The sequence below is a fragment of the Balaenoptera borealis genome (assembly GCF_965194805.1).
Source record: "Balaenoptera borealis genome assembly, chromosome: 13".
Lineage (NCBI taxonomy): Eukaryota > Metazoa > Chordata > Mammalia > Artiodactyla > Balaenopteridae > Balaenoptera > Balaenoptera borealis.
In genome coordinates this window covers 36,568,287-36,585,547 of record NC_138870.1, presented here as the reverse complement: position 1 = coordinate 36,585,547, position 17,261 = coordinate 36,568,287, and the positions used below count along the sequence as shown (strand labels likewise).

General features: G+C 32.0%; 1 protein-coding gene across 5 annotated transcripts in view; it reads left to right on the top strand.

Moving 5' to 3' along the window:
* The window catches only part of ADAMTS20 (ADAM metallopeptidase with thrombospondin type 1 motif 20), a 232,748-nt gene that overhangs the window by 152,958 nt on the left and 62,529 nt on the right, over positions 1-17,261 (top strand). For all 5 annotated transcript variants that reach the window (XM_082349310.1, XM_082349311.1, XM_082349313.1 and 2 more), the window contains 2 exons: positions 773-934; positions 2,382-2,558. In XM_082349310.1, the coding sequence (XP_082205436.1) occupies positions 773-934; positions 2,382-2,558 (339 nt within the window). The remainder of the gene's footprint in view (positions 1-772; positions 935-2,381; positions 2,559-17,261) is intronic.

Genomic DNA, 17,261 nt, shown 5'->3' with positions numbered 1-17,261 from the left:
ATGACATCAAATGCTTTTAATGCTAAATTTTTCTGAAGATCAGTAGTTTAAATCTTAAAAGGATTAAGCAATTTTTGATGCAGATTACAAATCCCCAGAGTTCTTATTGAATTATACAGTAATGTGATATTATGATGACAGAGGAATGCACTTGAAAACAATCTCAGAGTTTATTATAGTAAAAATAAAAGAAAATCTTTTAAGTGTTAAGACTACCAGTGTTTATGAAGAAAGAAAACCAAAAAACCCTGAAATTACTCTGATAGCAGTGCAGTAAGCTGGAATAAAATCATGATTACTAGAAAAGGTACAACTGTGGTTCATACTTTATATGAGGGTAAAGATACCAAATAAAGAAAAACAATGTGACAGTTTAGTAACTTAACATTATCTTTTGGTTTTTTTCCTTCCTAGTGAGACCTGAAAACTTTAATTCCTTTTTACTTCACACTTAGGACAAGGGTGAATTTCCTTTTGCAAGCTTTAAAACTTCACCTTTCCATCAACAAATTCTAATGAAACCCCTAGTTAAAACCCAAGTGTTGGTTATGTTGGGTTAAATAAAACACATTATGTATTAAAAAAAGAAAGACACCCATGTGTTTTTTGACAGATATTCTCGATTCAAATTATGATTCCAATGAGGGGGGTTTTAACGTGGAGAGCTTGAATTTGAGTCAAAGTACTGTTTGATTTTTGTGGGGTTTATTTTGATGTAATTTCGTGCCATGGGATCTGCAGTTTGTGTGTTCCTGTGTTCCATCCTTTTCAGTGCTCTAGCAGTTGTGCTGGAGGTATTCAGCGTAGAGTTGTGGTTTGCCAGGATGAAAATGGACAAAGTGCCGGTTACTGCGATGCAGCCTCCAAACCCCCAGAGTCAAAGCACTGTGATTCGGGGCCTTGTCCACGGTGGAGCTACGGAAGCTGGGGAGAAGTAAGTCATACGATCTCCTAAACTTGTGGAGATTATGACATCTCCCAAGACTGAAAGTTAAGCACTTCATATTGTTACCATTGGATAATCTTACTTCACTGTACTACAGAGAAAAGATTTTTTTTTTTAAATTGAGTCAGTAAAAATATGTTCTTTTAATAGACATTGTGTCATGGCATAAATCACTCATTCATGATAGGAAATATATACTCCAGATTTTTAACAGAATCCTTTGTGCTAGCCAGTAGGTCTGTGACCTACTAAAACCTCTCAAAAACTAGTATATTATTGTTTTAATTTCTTAGAAAATTAGACTGATATAAAGATAGAAAATTAGAGTGATATATAGGCATGTTTCTATCCTTATATCCATATCAAATGAAGGCTGAACCATTCATTTGGTGAATCTTTTAAATGGAGCGCTGTCAATTATTGAGTGCTTTCTTCATGTCCTGGCATTCTTTTAGGCACTGGGATTATGAAGATAGTTTTAAAAATGGTTATAATGAATACTAATTCCACCTATATTATGCATGAGAAAGAAGAAAGACTTACATTGGCTTTGGATGAATAAAACAAACCACCTAATTTAATTAGTCAAATTTTTTTTGGGGGGGGGTATTTTTTTTTTTTTAATTCAAACAGAAGGTCACAAAAATTATAATCATCCTCATCAGTTCACTCAGTCCCATGTAATTAATTTTTCTTTTCATCTTGATCTTTTGTTAGCACTTTTATGAGTTCATCAGTTTTTCATTAGAGTTTTTCATTAGTCAAATATTTTTGCTGAATGATTTTAGTACATATTTTCTCTCCATAAGGAGTTTGGACATCATTGTTTAAAGATACACTCTGACCAGGTGCTAATAAATAGCAAGTACCTCTTTAAAATGTACTTTTACTATTTTCCAAAATGAAAGTAACTTTTTCATTTCTGAGTTAAATCTCATCGTGAAAATTCAAATAAAATGAAAGATTGTGAAAAGATAAGAACTTTTAACATTTGATACATTTCCTGCCAGACTTTTTTTTCTTTGTGGGTTCCAGAAATAGGTTCATACTATACATGCCACTTTGCCATCTGCTGTTTTCATGTAATATATATATACTGAACATCTTTCTATGTTTATAAATTTAGATCTCCCTTATTAGCTTTCATGGCTACATCTTTTGATAGGATACCATACATTATGTAGTTAATACCTATTACAGTACCAATTCTCAAAACTTTGTCTTTTTAAAAAAAATTATAGAACTAAAACTTTGATTTATTTTTTACCCAGGAAGAAATGTTGAGAATTATAAGGATTCTTATATATTTCTTATAAGATTATAAGAAAGGATAACTTTAAACTCTAGCAATACTGATTATGTACTCAACATTGAATAAAGCAATATAATATTCTTTTTGAAGCCACATAGTTTTGATTTTTCTTCTTATTTTTAGTGTACACAAACATGTGGAGGAGGAATAAAATCACGATTCGTAATATGTCAATTTCCCAATGGCCAAATGTCACGAGAGCAAAACTGTGAAATCTTAAACAAGCCACCTAGTGTGGTACAATGTCATGTGCATGCTTGCCCTGATGATGTATCATGGCATCGGGGACCATGGAAATCGGTACGATAGTATTCTTATTTTTATCCTTCTGTTTTGTTTTGTTTTTCTATGTTCCTTTTACTTTAATTTCCTCTCTTCATAAATTGTGATGCACACATTTTATCTTCTGATTTTTTTTAAAGCAGACCATTGGCCCTCTTGGCTTGATAGTTTGAAAGAAGAATCATTCAATTTCAAGTACTGTAATATATACATATATATATAAAATAGTTTTATATGTATTTATTTTTTTATAAGTGAATTTTGAACCGTAGCACTATTCTAATGGAAGTATCTTTCTCCAGTACATCTTTGGCTTGCCCACAAATTAATTGGAAATGTTTTATTATTTACATTTGTACATAATGTTAACATTGTGCTTATAACAATGGCGAGTTAAGGCTGTGTCTTGTTTGAGTATATAACTGTTTGTGGCTTTTGTCTGTCAATGTCCAATAACTGATCTAAAAGCAAATAACATTCTTGTTTTTATCATTGTTAAACTTAGTATTTTGTTTGGAAATGTGAAAATATTGTATTAAAAAATATAGAGAAATTTACTTACACAAAGTAAATTAATTGTTTACAGTTTGTCACATACATCATGGAAAAGTATGATTTATATAGTAGTTTATGAGAATATTCATTTCTTCCACTGTGTGGAGTTACTGTGTTTTGAGCTGTTTTAATTTTTTTTTTTTTTTGGAGCCATAGACAAAGTTCATAAATATTTATGAATGATTAATTTCCTCTAGTATTTTTCAAATACCCAGGCTTTGAAGAATAATTAATATATAAATATATTGAAATTAGCATTTTGGTCACTTTTGATATTTTAAACCATGAACAACTAAGTATACTTCTCTCAGGTGAAAAACTGATTGGAGTCTATAATCTATTTATAATTAAATTTATAAAGTTAAACAGTTCTTTATTTGGAAAATAATTATAACTCTGGTTTTATATCCAACCCTGATGTGTACACTTGTTTTACTTCACCCAATTCAAAGCTTTATGATGAAATGTAAACCTGTTTCAATTCATGCTATTTGAAGAACAGGTCAAGTTCCAGTTCAGGCTGAAATTCATCTTTAGAGTCAGTGTGACTGATAAAAAAAAAGAACATTTTAACTTTATAGGAGGATCTTAAAGTTAAATTGCTACATTAGAAGTAGAGAGCCATTACTTTTCAGGAACTAACAAAAAACATATTTTGCTATGGAAAGCATTCACATATTTACTTAATAAAATGTTCACTGACCATCTGCTATATCCTAGGTACTGTGCTACAGTAATAATAAAGACATATTTCTTACCCCTATGGAGTTTACAGTTTAGTTGGAGAGATGTGAAATACTGTAGGAACTCACTATAAAGGTATTTTTTGTTAGTCATTTTAGATTGGAAATTTACTTTCTCCTTACTATATCTCTGTTACATTTTCTTTCATTTTATTAGTTTAATTTGCAAGCCTAGTTCTTAATAAGACTTAATCCATAGATTGCCTTCTTGGAATTTTGCCTCAATTAGGAAAGCAGACGCAAAGGTTTTATTTTCCCCACTCGTTCATGAATTCATTAATTCACGAAGCATTAGACATTTACTTATGTCTCCTGCTTTGTGCTAGATATTGAAGTTCCTAAAATTAAGTGCTTTTGAATCAGATTTTCTATTTCAGAGGTCAGCAAACTATGAAATCTGGCCCATTGCCTATTTTTGTAAATAAGTTTTATTGGAACACAGTCATGCACAATTTTTTATGTATTATCTAGGGCTGCTTTTGCACTACAAAGCAGAGTTGATTAGTTGCAATAGAGACTGGCCCTCAAAGCCTGAAATATTTACTATTTGGTCCTTTCTGGGGAAAGCTTGTTGACTCCTGTTCTATTTAATAACATTATAAAACTTTTTAAATTTAATGTAAAATGTACTTAAAGTTATAGCATATTAGAATTGCAAATATTCATTTGGGGTCAATAGATGTCTAAAACCAAATATTCATTTGGTTTTAGATGTTTTTGATCCTTTGTTTAACATTTTTAAATATCTTAATGTTTATCAATCTTCTCTACATATTCACTGTAGTATTCACATAATTTTTCCCCAGTTTATTGAGATGTATATGATCATATTGTATAAGTTTAACGTGTACAACATCACACAATGTTTCTTGTATTGGAATATATCTAATACTACATTCCAATATGTTTGTGTCATGTTATTTTTTTGTATGTAAATTATGTCATGAGTGAAAAACCTGAATGTTCATTAAAGACCCTGTGTAGAGGTAACTTTTTTCAACCTCACAAAAAACAAATGACCAAGAAAACAATAACCACAAATTATAAAATAGTAAGACAGAAATATAAAAGTCTTCAATTGTTTAATACGTGTCTGTTCCACAAAGGAGTTCATTGACTAATTCAGTCTTTGCACTAGGAAAGAAATATAATTTTTTTGATAAATTGAAGATAAAAATTTAAAAATCACAGTAGATGTATATATCAGAATTTTTATAAACTTTATTTATTAACTTTTTATAGGTATAAAGTAAATATATATCATTAGAGTGCCTGGATTTCTTATTATATGAAGAATTTTATTCTTTAAATTAGCCTTTTATATTAAAAGGGTTTAAGGGATCTGAAGTTTTGTTGTTAAAACCAGATATAACCCTTTACCTCTTTCAGTGTTGTTACATATTAGCCAAATTTCAGAATACCTCTAATTAACATATCAGGTTGATATCCTTTCATGTATAACTTTAATTTCAGATCCTATTTACTAGGTTAGAAAATTAAGAAATGTATGTGTATGTATATATATACATGTGTGTATATATATATATATATATATATATATATACACACACATATATGAATGACATGAAATCTTAAACACTTTTCATTTTAAAGCAAAATTAAAATACCAAGTGCTAAATCATTAAAATGTAACTAGGAAAAAAGTTGTAAATATACATTTAAATTTTCTCCATGTTGGAAACCTTGTGTTGTAATAATTTATAAGCATGATTAAAGAAAGGAATAAATAAATCTTAACGTATGTCTGTTAATTTAATGACTGCATTTTTGTGCTGAGTCAATGTGAAATGATTGTATTTTAACCCTTGCTTATTAATGATGTGTTGTGGCTTTGTGCTTTGCATAATTCACATGTATGTTATATTTTTATTCCTTGGATCAATACCTAAAATGTTTTAAGTCACTGAACAGATCCTGTATTGTAATGAATGCCTATTTTCTTTTGATGTATTTTTCTTAAATAACAAATTGTTAATTTTTCTTATTAAACGTTTAATTGTTGAATAGTATATGTTTTCATAACTTTACTGAGTATATGTATAAGCTACTGCTATTTTTCAGATAATCCTATTAGAAACTAACATTGGTATTTAAAAATAAGATTTATTGTTGGCTATCAATTTTTAAATACTAGAAATTTTAATATTCTTTTCATATATTATAAATAATGAATAAAAATTTGTGATGTAAGCAAATTTATTTAGTAAGTTAACAATAGATGTGCTCATGCCCAGGGCAGTCTTTAAAAGATGAATAAAAGTTTTATTTTTCCTTTATATTGTAAGGGACACTACATGTAACATAAACTATTCTAGCAAATGCTCTTTAAATAAATTTGTATTAACTTATCTTTATTTCCCCCTAAACCTCATTTAAGTGACTTATTTTCCTAGAGTATTCCTACATAAAATGAATATTTTTTTATTCCCTACATAAAATGAATTCATGTTTGGTAAGAAAATAATGTGTATTCCATTGTGTTCCGGGGTTAATAATGATCACACAGAGGTAAAGAGAGTATTTTTCCCATTCAAGATTGTTTTTTCCTCTAAAAATGAGAAAATTATTTTTAAAAAAGGAAAGCTTGATACTTGAACCCTCTTGATGCTAGTCCTTTTCCCCAAGTGTCTCTTTTTAAAATAATACCCTCCTGTAGCATTGTGTTAAAAAATGTATATATGTGTATATATATGGAGAGAGAGCACTAAATTTCTAATATGATACAATGGAATGTGACAAATAGAGGCACTTTCAGAAATGAGCATGGGGTAGCCATACACACCTAGTAAATCTGCAGTTTGTCAATTTAACAGTTTTGTGTAACAAAAGAACACTGAGGGACTGAGCAGAGGGGTCGGGCAGCCTCTTAAACTGTAGCTCCCACTCAAGGTGGAATGTACTCGGGAAGGAACTTGTTACTGGCTCCAGTGCTCCTAAGACCAGAATCAGCCAGGGGAACAAGGTAATGTGTGGGGAAATGGTTTCAAGAAACTGTCAATTCTTTGTGAAGTGGAGTGCTCAGTAAAACAATTTATAGTAATCGGTTATTTTCGTAAATTTGGAAAAGACACACGCAAGTATAGCAACAGACTGGAAATCTATTTTATTTCCAATTTATCATAGAAATCTGTTGAAATAACGTTTCCATTTATTATATTGCCATATCATTCTATGGTACATTCATCAACTCTCCCCCAAATTATGAGCGTCCCCTACATGTTCGGCATTGTGTTAGTCACTAGAGGTAAATCAGGCACAACCCCTGTGTACAAGGAGTTTGCAGTTTAGTGGTGAATGTACCAGATAAACAGATGATCAGAAGTAGAATGGGATTCCTATCTTATTTCAGTAACAACTTTGTGATTTATAATATTGAAGGCTCATAATATTGGGGGCTCAATAGATTATAATTATCCAAGAATTGGTAATAAGGATTGTATTTGACAACATAGTAATTATTCCAGTAGATCCTTCTAGAAAGCCTTAACTAGCAGGAGGTATTCCATTATAACCTGGCTAGAGATGAGTGGCGTCCAAGTCTCTGTGCTAGAAGAATAGCTTAGTTTTTGCCTAATCGCAGCATCTTTTTCTTTTGTCTGTGTGTGGGCATAGATTTCATGAATCACTGAAAGGGAGAATATAGACTGATTTATAGTTTGCCCTAGATATGATGCTTTGAAAATAATTTTGGAGATACAAATGGACCTTGCAGGTTTGAAATGTGTGACTTCTTAGGAAAAATTTAAGGAGATAATCTAATGATGAGAATGTAAAAAAAGATACTTGTAAGTGTGTTTGGTTGAGTGAAGTTAGAATGTAGAGTTTAAAATAACTCTAAAAAACATGTCAACGTGAAATGGTGATAATGCTATATTTTTCTTTATATGAAGAAAATGGATGGTCATGTTTCCATTGTAATTCTATTTTCCCAGGCATAATGCTTCAGAATGTTTAAGAATTTCTGGAAATAGATTTTTAGATGTTTTAGAAGAACAGTCTCAGTATTCTACAATATCTATGTGCTGTATGAGATATATAGGCATTGTTAATATTAGTGCATTTATTAGATCCCTAATTTTTTGTTATAATTTTGTGTCAACTTGCGGTAGACTGAGAATCAGAATTTAGTTCCTATATAATTACAACAGAATCAAACATTAACACTTTACAGAGTCTATTTGACATTTTCTAGACAATTAATTTCTAATTTTTAATCATACGTGCATTTCTCAGTAAAATATTTTGATCACATACCCTTATATATTATTATATATCTATACATTGCAAACATAAACTAATATATAAATGTGATTTATAGAACATATACATTTAAAAGGATAAGATGAATATTTAATATTAAATATATTTTTAATTTTATGGATAATAAAATTTTTCTCTCAGTGAACTATTATTGTACTCATCTCATTTTTAAAAAGTGGGAGAATGTTTCATTAGTTTGAAAATCTTGTTTCAGTACTGTTAGAGGAATTCAGAAGTCTGGTTTATTCCAATATGTGATTTAAGTAGCTTCCATAGCTGAAAAAATTACTTTGCTAAATGCATACCTCCATATAGCAAAGTTTATCACTGGATGTTCCTGTTATAAACTAGTCATTGATTTTAAATCATTGGATCATACCAGTTATTTTAAAAAATTTTATTGAAAATTGACAAATTTCCATTTTCCATTCTGTCATTTGCCTCTTGAAAAGTACTGGAAGGGGTTATATCTTTATATTTTAACAAATACTGTTAAAACAGTGAAACTTTGAAAGATTTGGAAGCAAGTTAAACATACTAGAAAATCTTGCTCCAAAGTTTTAAAAATACACTGGAGAATTTTTATCGTTGGCATACTTATGGTAACAAAGTCCCGTAACACTAGAAACACCTCCAAACATTTCAAAATGTTCTCTCCTTAGAAGGATTTTCCAAAAGCAGTTGCTTTCTCATTCAATCTTAAATGTCTCCTTTATCTTAAAGGAGAGATTATAAGTCTATTTGTTTAAGTGACAGGTATAACACTTTAATCCTTATCATAGAAAAAATCAGCAAATTTGGAACAAGCCTCTTTTCATAATAGAAAAATTAGTAATTCATCTTCACAATCCCATTTGGTAATTTGAACACGATCTGCAAAACTCTGTGGCTTAAAACTGAAAAACCAACAGGAGCAGTGTGTCATGGCACTCGTCTGATTAGAGTATGAGTTTATACATGTACTATAATCTGTTCATCTTCCTAAGTGGGTGTGTGTGAAGTGTGGTGGGCACACTGAAAGTGAATGGCAAGTGATGATCTCCCTGCCAGGATACCTAATGTATTATATGCATTACATATCAGGCTGACATATAACCCCATATAGTAAAGCTTATTTTCTTACTTTAGATTAAAACAAATGTGAACAGAGACTATTAAAAAATGTTTTTGGTACTCCATTGAATCACCTTGCCTCTGAGATATACTTGAGACTTAAAGGTTCAGTAACATCTCTAAAACCTTGTATGTTACACAGTAAAGATTGGAATTATGTAATTTGTTTTCATAGACACCATCATCTGCTTCCTGGTTGTACTCCCCTACCCACATGATTGGGTAAACTTAAACTCACCAATGTACCTAAATCTAGTAGGCTATATCTAGGAAGGTACTCTATCATGTCTATTGTGATATGACCTTTGTACTAAAACCCTGGTATCATATAATATACATCATATGACATTCATATATTTGTGAAAGTTAAATGATATATTACAAAGCTTTTGGCAGATCACATAACAAATTCTTCTCTGTCAGTTGTAACTGAGCTCTAAGGTGATCCTCTAAGACAGCTCTGAGCTATTTTCAATCTCCCTGAACTTTTGACATTTTGCAGTTGTGACCCAGGGAAACTCAGAGACTTTGGAGGTAACTATGAAGGGAATGGTGGCCACTGAGCTGCCAAAAATTAATCCCCATCAATCCATTCAAGATTATTAAGAGCCCATCTGTAACAGGCACTGGGCTAAGAAAGCTAAAGATGAATAAGAATGACATACTGTACTCAAAGGACTCACAATCCAGGGAAAAATAAATATATACACAAATAACAAGGCAGAAATGGATGTCATGGAAAGTCAGAAAATGTGCATCCAGTTGGAGGAACGTAAGGTTTTATGAAGAAGGCATAAGCCTTGATGGGTAGCTAAGATTTGAGTGGGGAAGGAGGAACCAGGTTGGAGACCACCCTGAGCAAAACCAGAGGCCAGAAAAAGTAGTTATTTGACTAGTGTAGGTTGGTTTGTGAGAGACAAGGGGCAAGAATAAAGTTAGAAAGATGAAATATGAATTGGGCCATAGCAAGGAGGACCAATAAGTATCATGCTTAAGAGAATTTAAAAATGGAAAAATTCTTTAAGTTTATTAAAAAACATTGAATTTTTTGGAGTGGGAACACAGCAGTGTTTTAGGAAGATTAATAGGCAATTCTCATCATAAAGTATAAACACATTGAAAATATGAGAGACTGGAGATGAGAAGTCCAAGAGGGGACTCTTCTAAAAGTTTAGAGTGATGATTTAGGGACCGTTCAGTTACTCATCACGTATTTATGGATTACTCACAACACTCAAATTGTAGTGGAGTAGAAGAAGCTGGTAGAGGAGAGATTCATGGGACTATTTTTTGCAAATGGGAGGAAAAGATGTGTAAGAGAACATCTTGTGAAGTGCTGTATTGTCAAGATAATAAAGTTGAGAAAAGTCATGTTGGATAATTTTGAGATAAGTTTGGGCTTGAAGAGAGTAAAAAGTTTGGGCAATGAGTCAAGAATTTACTATGATTGCAAACTGCACATTGAGCGGCCCGTTTGATGGTGTATAACTTGGCTTTGTATTAGTTTCACGTAAAAGAAGATAATCTTGACTTCACCAAGAGAAATGTAAATTTTCATTTACCAAAAGAGTTTGAAGCAATACCATTATTCCTAAGCCTACTGAAACTTTTAATAGTAAGTCTATTCTAGATCTTGTGATTAAGAGTTGTGGTGTTAGAATGCCTATGTTTGAGTTAAAACTGCTATTATTTAACTGAGTGACTTTTGGAAAGTTACTGAACATTTCGAAGATTTTGTTTCGTAGACTATAATAATAGTGCCTGCCAAAAGAGGACACTTTTTAGTATTAAATGGACAATGGGTAAAGTGATTAGCATAGGGCCTTTTACTTAAAGACTCAATGTATTTTGCTTTTTATTATCACTTATCCAATAATAAGTACTAATTCTCTTTCCTCAAAAAGCTAAAAATCCAAATGCAGTAGATAAGTATAACACATTGAACAATCTGAAACAAGATCTACTGAAGCAAAAATAATGTAAGAAAGAAATCAATTCAGACTAGAGTTTGGCTTCTTCTTCAAACTTTTAGGAAATGTGACATTCAGCAATACTTTCAATCATAAAGGTACAATTCAGTGAATTTTAGTGAACACACCTGAGTAGCCAGCACCCAGACCAAGAACAGCACCCCAGAAATTTCCCCACATACCCCTTGCAATCACTATACCCCCCAAAGCTACCCCTATTCTGACATCAAATATCACTGATAAGTCTGCCTGTCTTTGGACTTTATATAAATGGAACTTAGAGAATTTGTTTGTGAGAGTCACAATATTACATTTGTGTGATTCATTCATGTTGCACGTAATTGTAGTTTCTTATTACATTCTAGTATTGTATGAATAAATTTGTTGTGTGAATAAATTAATGAATTTATATGAATATTCTCCAGTTGACAAGCAATTGGAGTTGTTTTTAATTTGGGATTTACAAATAATGCTGTTATGAACATCTCTCACACATGTTTTTGGTAAACATGTATATGCACATCTGTTGGGTAGGTAGACAGGAGTTGAATCTTGGTTAATACTTAGGTTCTGGTTTAGTAAATACTGACAGACAGTTTTCTGAAGGGTTGTATGGGAATTACAGTTGCTCCACATCCTTCTCAACACTTGATATTATCAGACTTTAAAATTTATAATCTTATAAATTGGATTTCTCTTAATTCCAATTTATGGATGGGCTTCATGGATTTCTCTTAAGTTATTCATTCAGTAGATATTTACGTAGCAGTTAGTGTGTGTTAATGATGGTTGCATAGTACTAGGTGTGGAGGATAAAAACACGAAGGTATCAGGAGATAGAAGATGTTACATATTACAGCTGGATAAAAAAAGACTAAAGCAACAACAAGTTAATACGTTTAAAGAGATGACTATCATAATTTTTGAGACAAACATTTCTTTTAATGTGATATTTATTAATAGCAGGAAATATGACTCTAACCTAGTTCCAAAATATAAATAAAAACAGAATTGAAATACTGTGGCAAGCAGTCAGACTTCTGGGGAAGAACTTTGGTGAAATTATTAAAATTGTCAGAAAAAGGCTTGCCCAAAGTAGAGCCATTTTTATTTCTAGCCTGTAATTTTTTCAGGGTATAAACATATTCACAAAAGTTTTTTTTTTTTCTTATAGTAGACTGTACCCATCATAAACAAATGCAAATATAATAATATTCAATAGGTAGAACCAGAAAGCATTTTGTGTGATTAAAGATTAATCACTCTGGGATATCATTAAATACAGTGTGAGAATTAAAATGTGCAAATTGTACCGTGTAAATGGTGATGTGTGCTCTGTGAGAAAATATTCTTTATATAAAAAGAAATAAAAGAAATAAAAGAAAAAATAAAAGAAAATAAAAGAATATTATTCTATATGAAAGAATAAAGGGAACTTTTTACTGCCACACTAATAAAAAATGACTCCATGTTCTACCACCAGAGTTTGCATCCTTCCATTTGAGGGAAGCTTTTTTACTGTTTATTCATGGGCCTTAGGAACATTTTCAGATCTAGGAATAGGGAAGATAATCAGGCCTGGCTCCTCTCACATCAGTGGACATTTCTTCAGCATCCAGGCTCAAAAGAACAGTAGGAGCTCATATGGGCTCCAGTCTCCAAGTCAGCATTTCGTTGCTAAAATTGGCAAGATCTTAATTTTAGATGAAACCAGGAGACACTTCTCATCTCTGCTGATCCACAAGGCACCCCATAGAATCAGTAAAACAACAACAAAAGTCTTGGAGAAAGAGATCTAAATTACGTGAAGCTTTCTTTTCTGTGTAATTTTTGTAGAATTAAAGGCCATTCAACTCTACCTCATTCAGATAACATAAACTGCGTATTTAAGTGATGTTTGTTTGTATGTATTTGCTCATTTTTTTTCTATATAGCATTTTTTCATTCATTTATTCAGTAAACATTTATAGATGTGGTTTCTGGCCTTATTAAGTTTAGAATTCCCATTTATTTTTTATTTCAGCATCTTTAATGTGTGGGCATATTTTGGTAGAAAGTCTAGTTATTTTTGTTGATGAAAAATTTATACATGAAAATCATCCTAATATCCAAATTTATATTATGTTAACAAGGATATGGTATTTATTTAGATATAATTAAATAGGCCATTTAAGATTATGGTTTATATTGAGGAGAGCTTTGGAGACATTTTTTGTATTTTATGAAATTAAACATTGTCTTCAAGTTTTTATGCCTGTGTCACTCTCAAACTATGAGGATTTTTTACAGTTATTTTTAAGTCAAAATATGGAGAAAACTTGTAAATAAAACTCACTTCCTTATCGACTGGGAAAATGTTTCCATGTATATATATTTTAATGCTTAGGAAAACTCTAGAGAAGTTTTTAAAAGAGAAATTAGTTGGAAAGATTTTAGCTTGTGGCTATGATAATAAAAAGCAGATTCTTTTTTTGAAAACTATTTTATCAGAAACTAAAATTTAAAAGTCTGGGAATAACTTCATGATTTCATTCAGATAGCTATGTCATAGTAAATGAGGCAATATAAAACTATAAGATTTATTTGAAATTTCTTAAGAAGCAAAGGATGGCATATTCTCCTACCAATGGATGTCCCATAACTCAGGTGTGCAGAAATTTGCATTTTCTCATTTGAGTAAATAATACAACTTTAAAAATAAACCCATAAATATATATCTAAAAAGTTAAATTATTGTGATTCTTGAAATGTTTTAAAAATACTGTTTTCTTACAGTTTTTGGTATTATACCTTTAAAATTGGGAGAGACTTTCAATTTCCTCTTTCCTATCCTTCTACACAAAGCAAACATTATTTACTAAGTTTCTCATCTGAATTATGCACAGTTTCTATGTTGATGAACCTTTCTAAAGTTGGAGACCATACATAACACAACATAATCCACTTCTTTTTAGGAAAATTATATGATTGCTCTTCTGTATTTTGAGGTAAAATTGATATATATGGAATATTCCTCTGTAACTCTCATTCTGCACCCTGAAGTAGGAATACATCAAATTCCTCCTCTACAGGGCAAATACTTGAAGGCAGCTATTTTTCTGTTTTCCTGGTTAAATATATTTGTTCAACTCTTTAATCATCGCAATCGCCTTTTTTTACTTCTCTCTCAAAATCTAACATCTAGAATTTCATTCATTAGCAAAAATGGTCTAACTGTAAAAAGAATATTGCCACCCTTGATACGAACACTGAGCCCAATATAATCAATATTGCATCAAATTTCAGTTCCTAGTGGTCACCTAGTTTTTTTATACTGATCTTACATCAGTATAAGCCTAATATGTATAGTATATGATACTGTTATTAATCATTTTAATTTTCCTTAGCAGTAGATATTTTTAAGTAAAAGTATAGAACTTCTATTTTTTTCTCTAATAGTTTGCATTCATATAGTTTTTATTTAAATTCTCATATTTGACTTTTAAATAAATCCTTCCAACTTTATGTCACAAGTAAATTGGGAAGCATGCATTTCATGTCTTCATAAAGTAATTAATAGTCTCCTCCATACCCAGGTGGATCCAGAGCTCAAGCACATACCTCTAGAGAGAGCTCACCCAGTTTGGCACTGATCTCCATCAATGAACTAAATATCATCGATTACAGTTTTGAATATAGTCTTATTAATGTAATACATGTACATAGTTAAAAAAATAAGTGGTGCTAAAATGCTGATAAAGAAAAAAAGCGGTCTCCTGTTGCAGTCTTTCCTAACCCAGAATTAATCTTTAAATCCTTTTATCTATGTCTTCTGATATGTACTTCCTTATTTCCAAACAGGCTTACTCTGCTATTTCTTGATGCATCAAAAAAAAAAAATTACCTATTGACTTCCTTTTATAGAGGTTGACTATTTAATTCCTAAATGGACTGCTAATTCTACAATCCTATCTTCAAAATAAATCTTGATTCAGTCAACAGTTAGTGTTCCTTACGTCAGTGTGAAGCCAAGTAGTGTACTTTGAAGCACTGCTCCTTTTTTAAAAATTAATTAATTAATTTATTTTTTGCCTGCGTTGGGTCTTCGTTGCTGCGCGCGGGCTTTCTCTAGTTGCAGTGAACGGGGGCTACTCTTCATTGTGGTGCGTGGGCTTCTCCTTGCGGTGGCTTCTCTTGCTGCAGAGCACAGGCTTTAGGCGCGCGGGCTCAGTAGTTGTTGCGCACGGGGCTTAGTTGCTTTGCAGCATGTGGGATCTTTCTGGACCAGGGCTCGAACCTGTGTCCCCTGCATTGGCAGGCGGATTCTTAACCACTGTGCCACCAGGGAAGTCCCTAAGCACTACTCCTTTCTTGCACAACTCTTTGATTTTCCTAGAGTTAATAATTGCTTCCTTTAAAAATTTGCTTAGTTTTTCTTTGAATGTTCCAATTATTATTTTTTCTCTCAAGTGCTTGAACAGGTATATAAAATCTCTATGAATGTTTTTTTCTAAATGCTCAGATATTTCTCTTTCCTAGACTCCTCCCAGAGCCCCTTGACCCCCATTCGTCCTCCTCTGATCTGGCCAGGACAAACAACCTTGCTGACCATTCTCTAATCCTGTGAAGTCTTTTCACTCAATTTCGATTTTGATGACTTTTTCTTGCATCACATGTTTTTTTTTTTAAATTTACTCTTGCATATGAAAACACTTTTCCCTGTATATTCTGGAAAGATGAAAAATGGGAGATACATTTTTCCTTTTGTGCAAATCTGAAAATGTCTTTGGTCAGTCCTCATATTTCATTGATAATTTGGCTGGTTTTAGAATTCTGGCTTGAAAATAATTTCCCTCAGAATTTTTAAGGGATTACCTTATCCTCTAGCATTCTGAGATGTCTGGTGATTCTGAATCCTGATTTGTTGTAGGTGTCTTTGTCTCCATGTCTATGCCACTGAAGCTTTTGGTATCCTTGTCCCTGTTGTTCTGATATTGCATGATAAAGTGACTTAGTGTTTGTGTGTGTTTAAAATTCAGTTAGGCATTCTATAGGCCCTTTCATTAAGGAGACTTGTGCTGAGAAAATCAATTTTATTATTTCTTGGATAATATCTATGCAACTATTTTCATTGTTCTCTCTTGAACTCTTTCTAGTTGAATATTAGAATTCTTGAATTGATCCTCTAATTCTCTTGTTTTTATTCTCTTATGTTCTGTCTCTGTCATTTGGTTTTACTTGATGGGAAACTTTGTCAGTGTATAAACCATCTTTTGAATTATTTATGTTATTACATATTTAATTATCCAAAGCCTTTTCTTGCATTCTAATTGCCTTGGGGTCATAGTAGTCTATTCTTCTTTTGTCCATACAACATCTAGTCTCTCTCTCTCTCTCATATTCATTACTGTTTTTTGAGGGGAGATTCTCTCTTGATGGTCTCCTTATCCTTTGGACCCTTTCTTTGGGTAAGGGTGGGAATGGTTTTCTGGTTTTCCTATGGAAGTCTTTTTTTTCAAAAGTTGATAATTTTCTGCAGCTCATTCATATTTAAGAGTAAGGCACTAGAGAATTGATATGAAACTGCATTTGGATAGCTTCTAGTGGCTGATGATATTCCCTGTAAGTCAATAGTTTAAGGTCTTTTCTCTTGGAGACCCTGTTTCTCAGAGAAGGACCCTTGAATGCCCTGCCAGTGAGCAAGAGTACTCTGGGCAGAGAGACTAAGGGTCAAGAGTTCAATGTGTAGAATTCCCTTATTCTTCCTACAGCATCCCCAACTCTGGAACTCCCGCAATTTAATTTCTCCAAAGGATAAACCCCTCATCTGCCTAAAGAGGAGTTGAGGAGCCATAGCCCTTCTTGTTGCATCCAGGTGCTAAGTGTCTCAGAGGTCTTGTAGGTACAAGGTTGTCTTGCTTCACATTGGTCTTTTCTCTTCTTTGCATCTTCCAGTCTGTTTTATTTGCTTTGACTTTGTGGGTTGAAAAAAAAATCAAGGAGGGAGGGGGAAATGAACACATATGGTCACTCCATCATTTTTAACTGAAACTGGTTAGGTTTTTGTTGTTGTTGTTGTT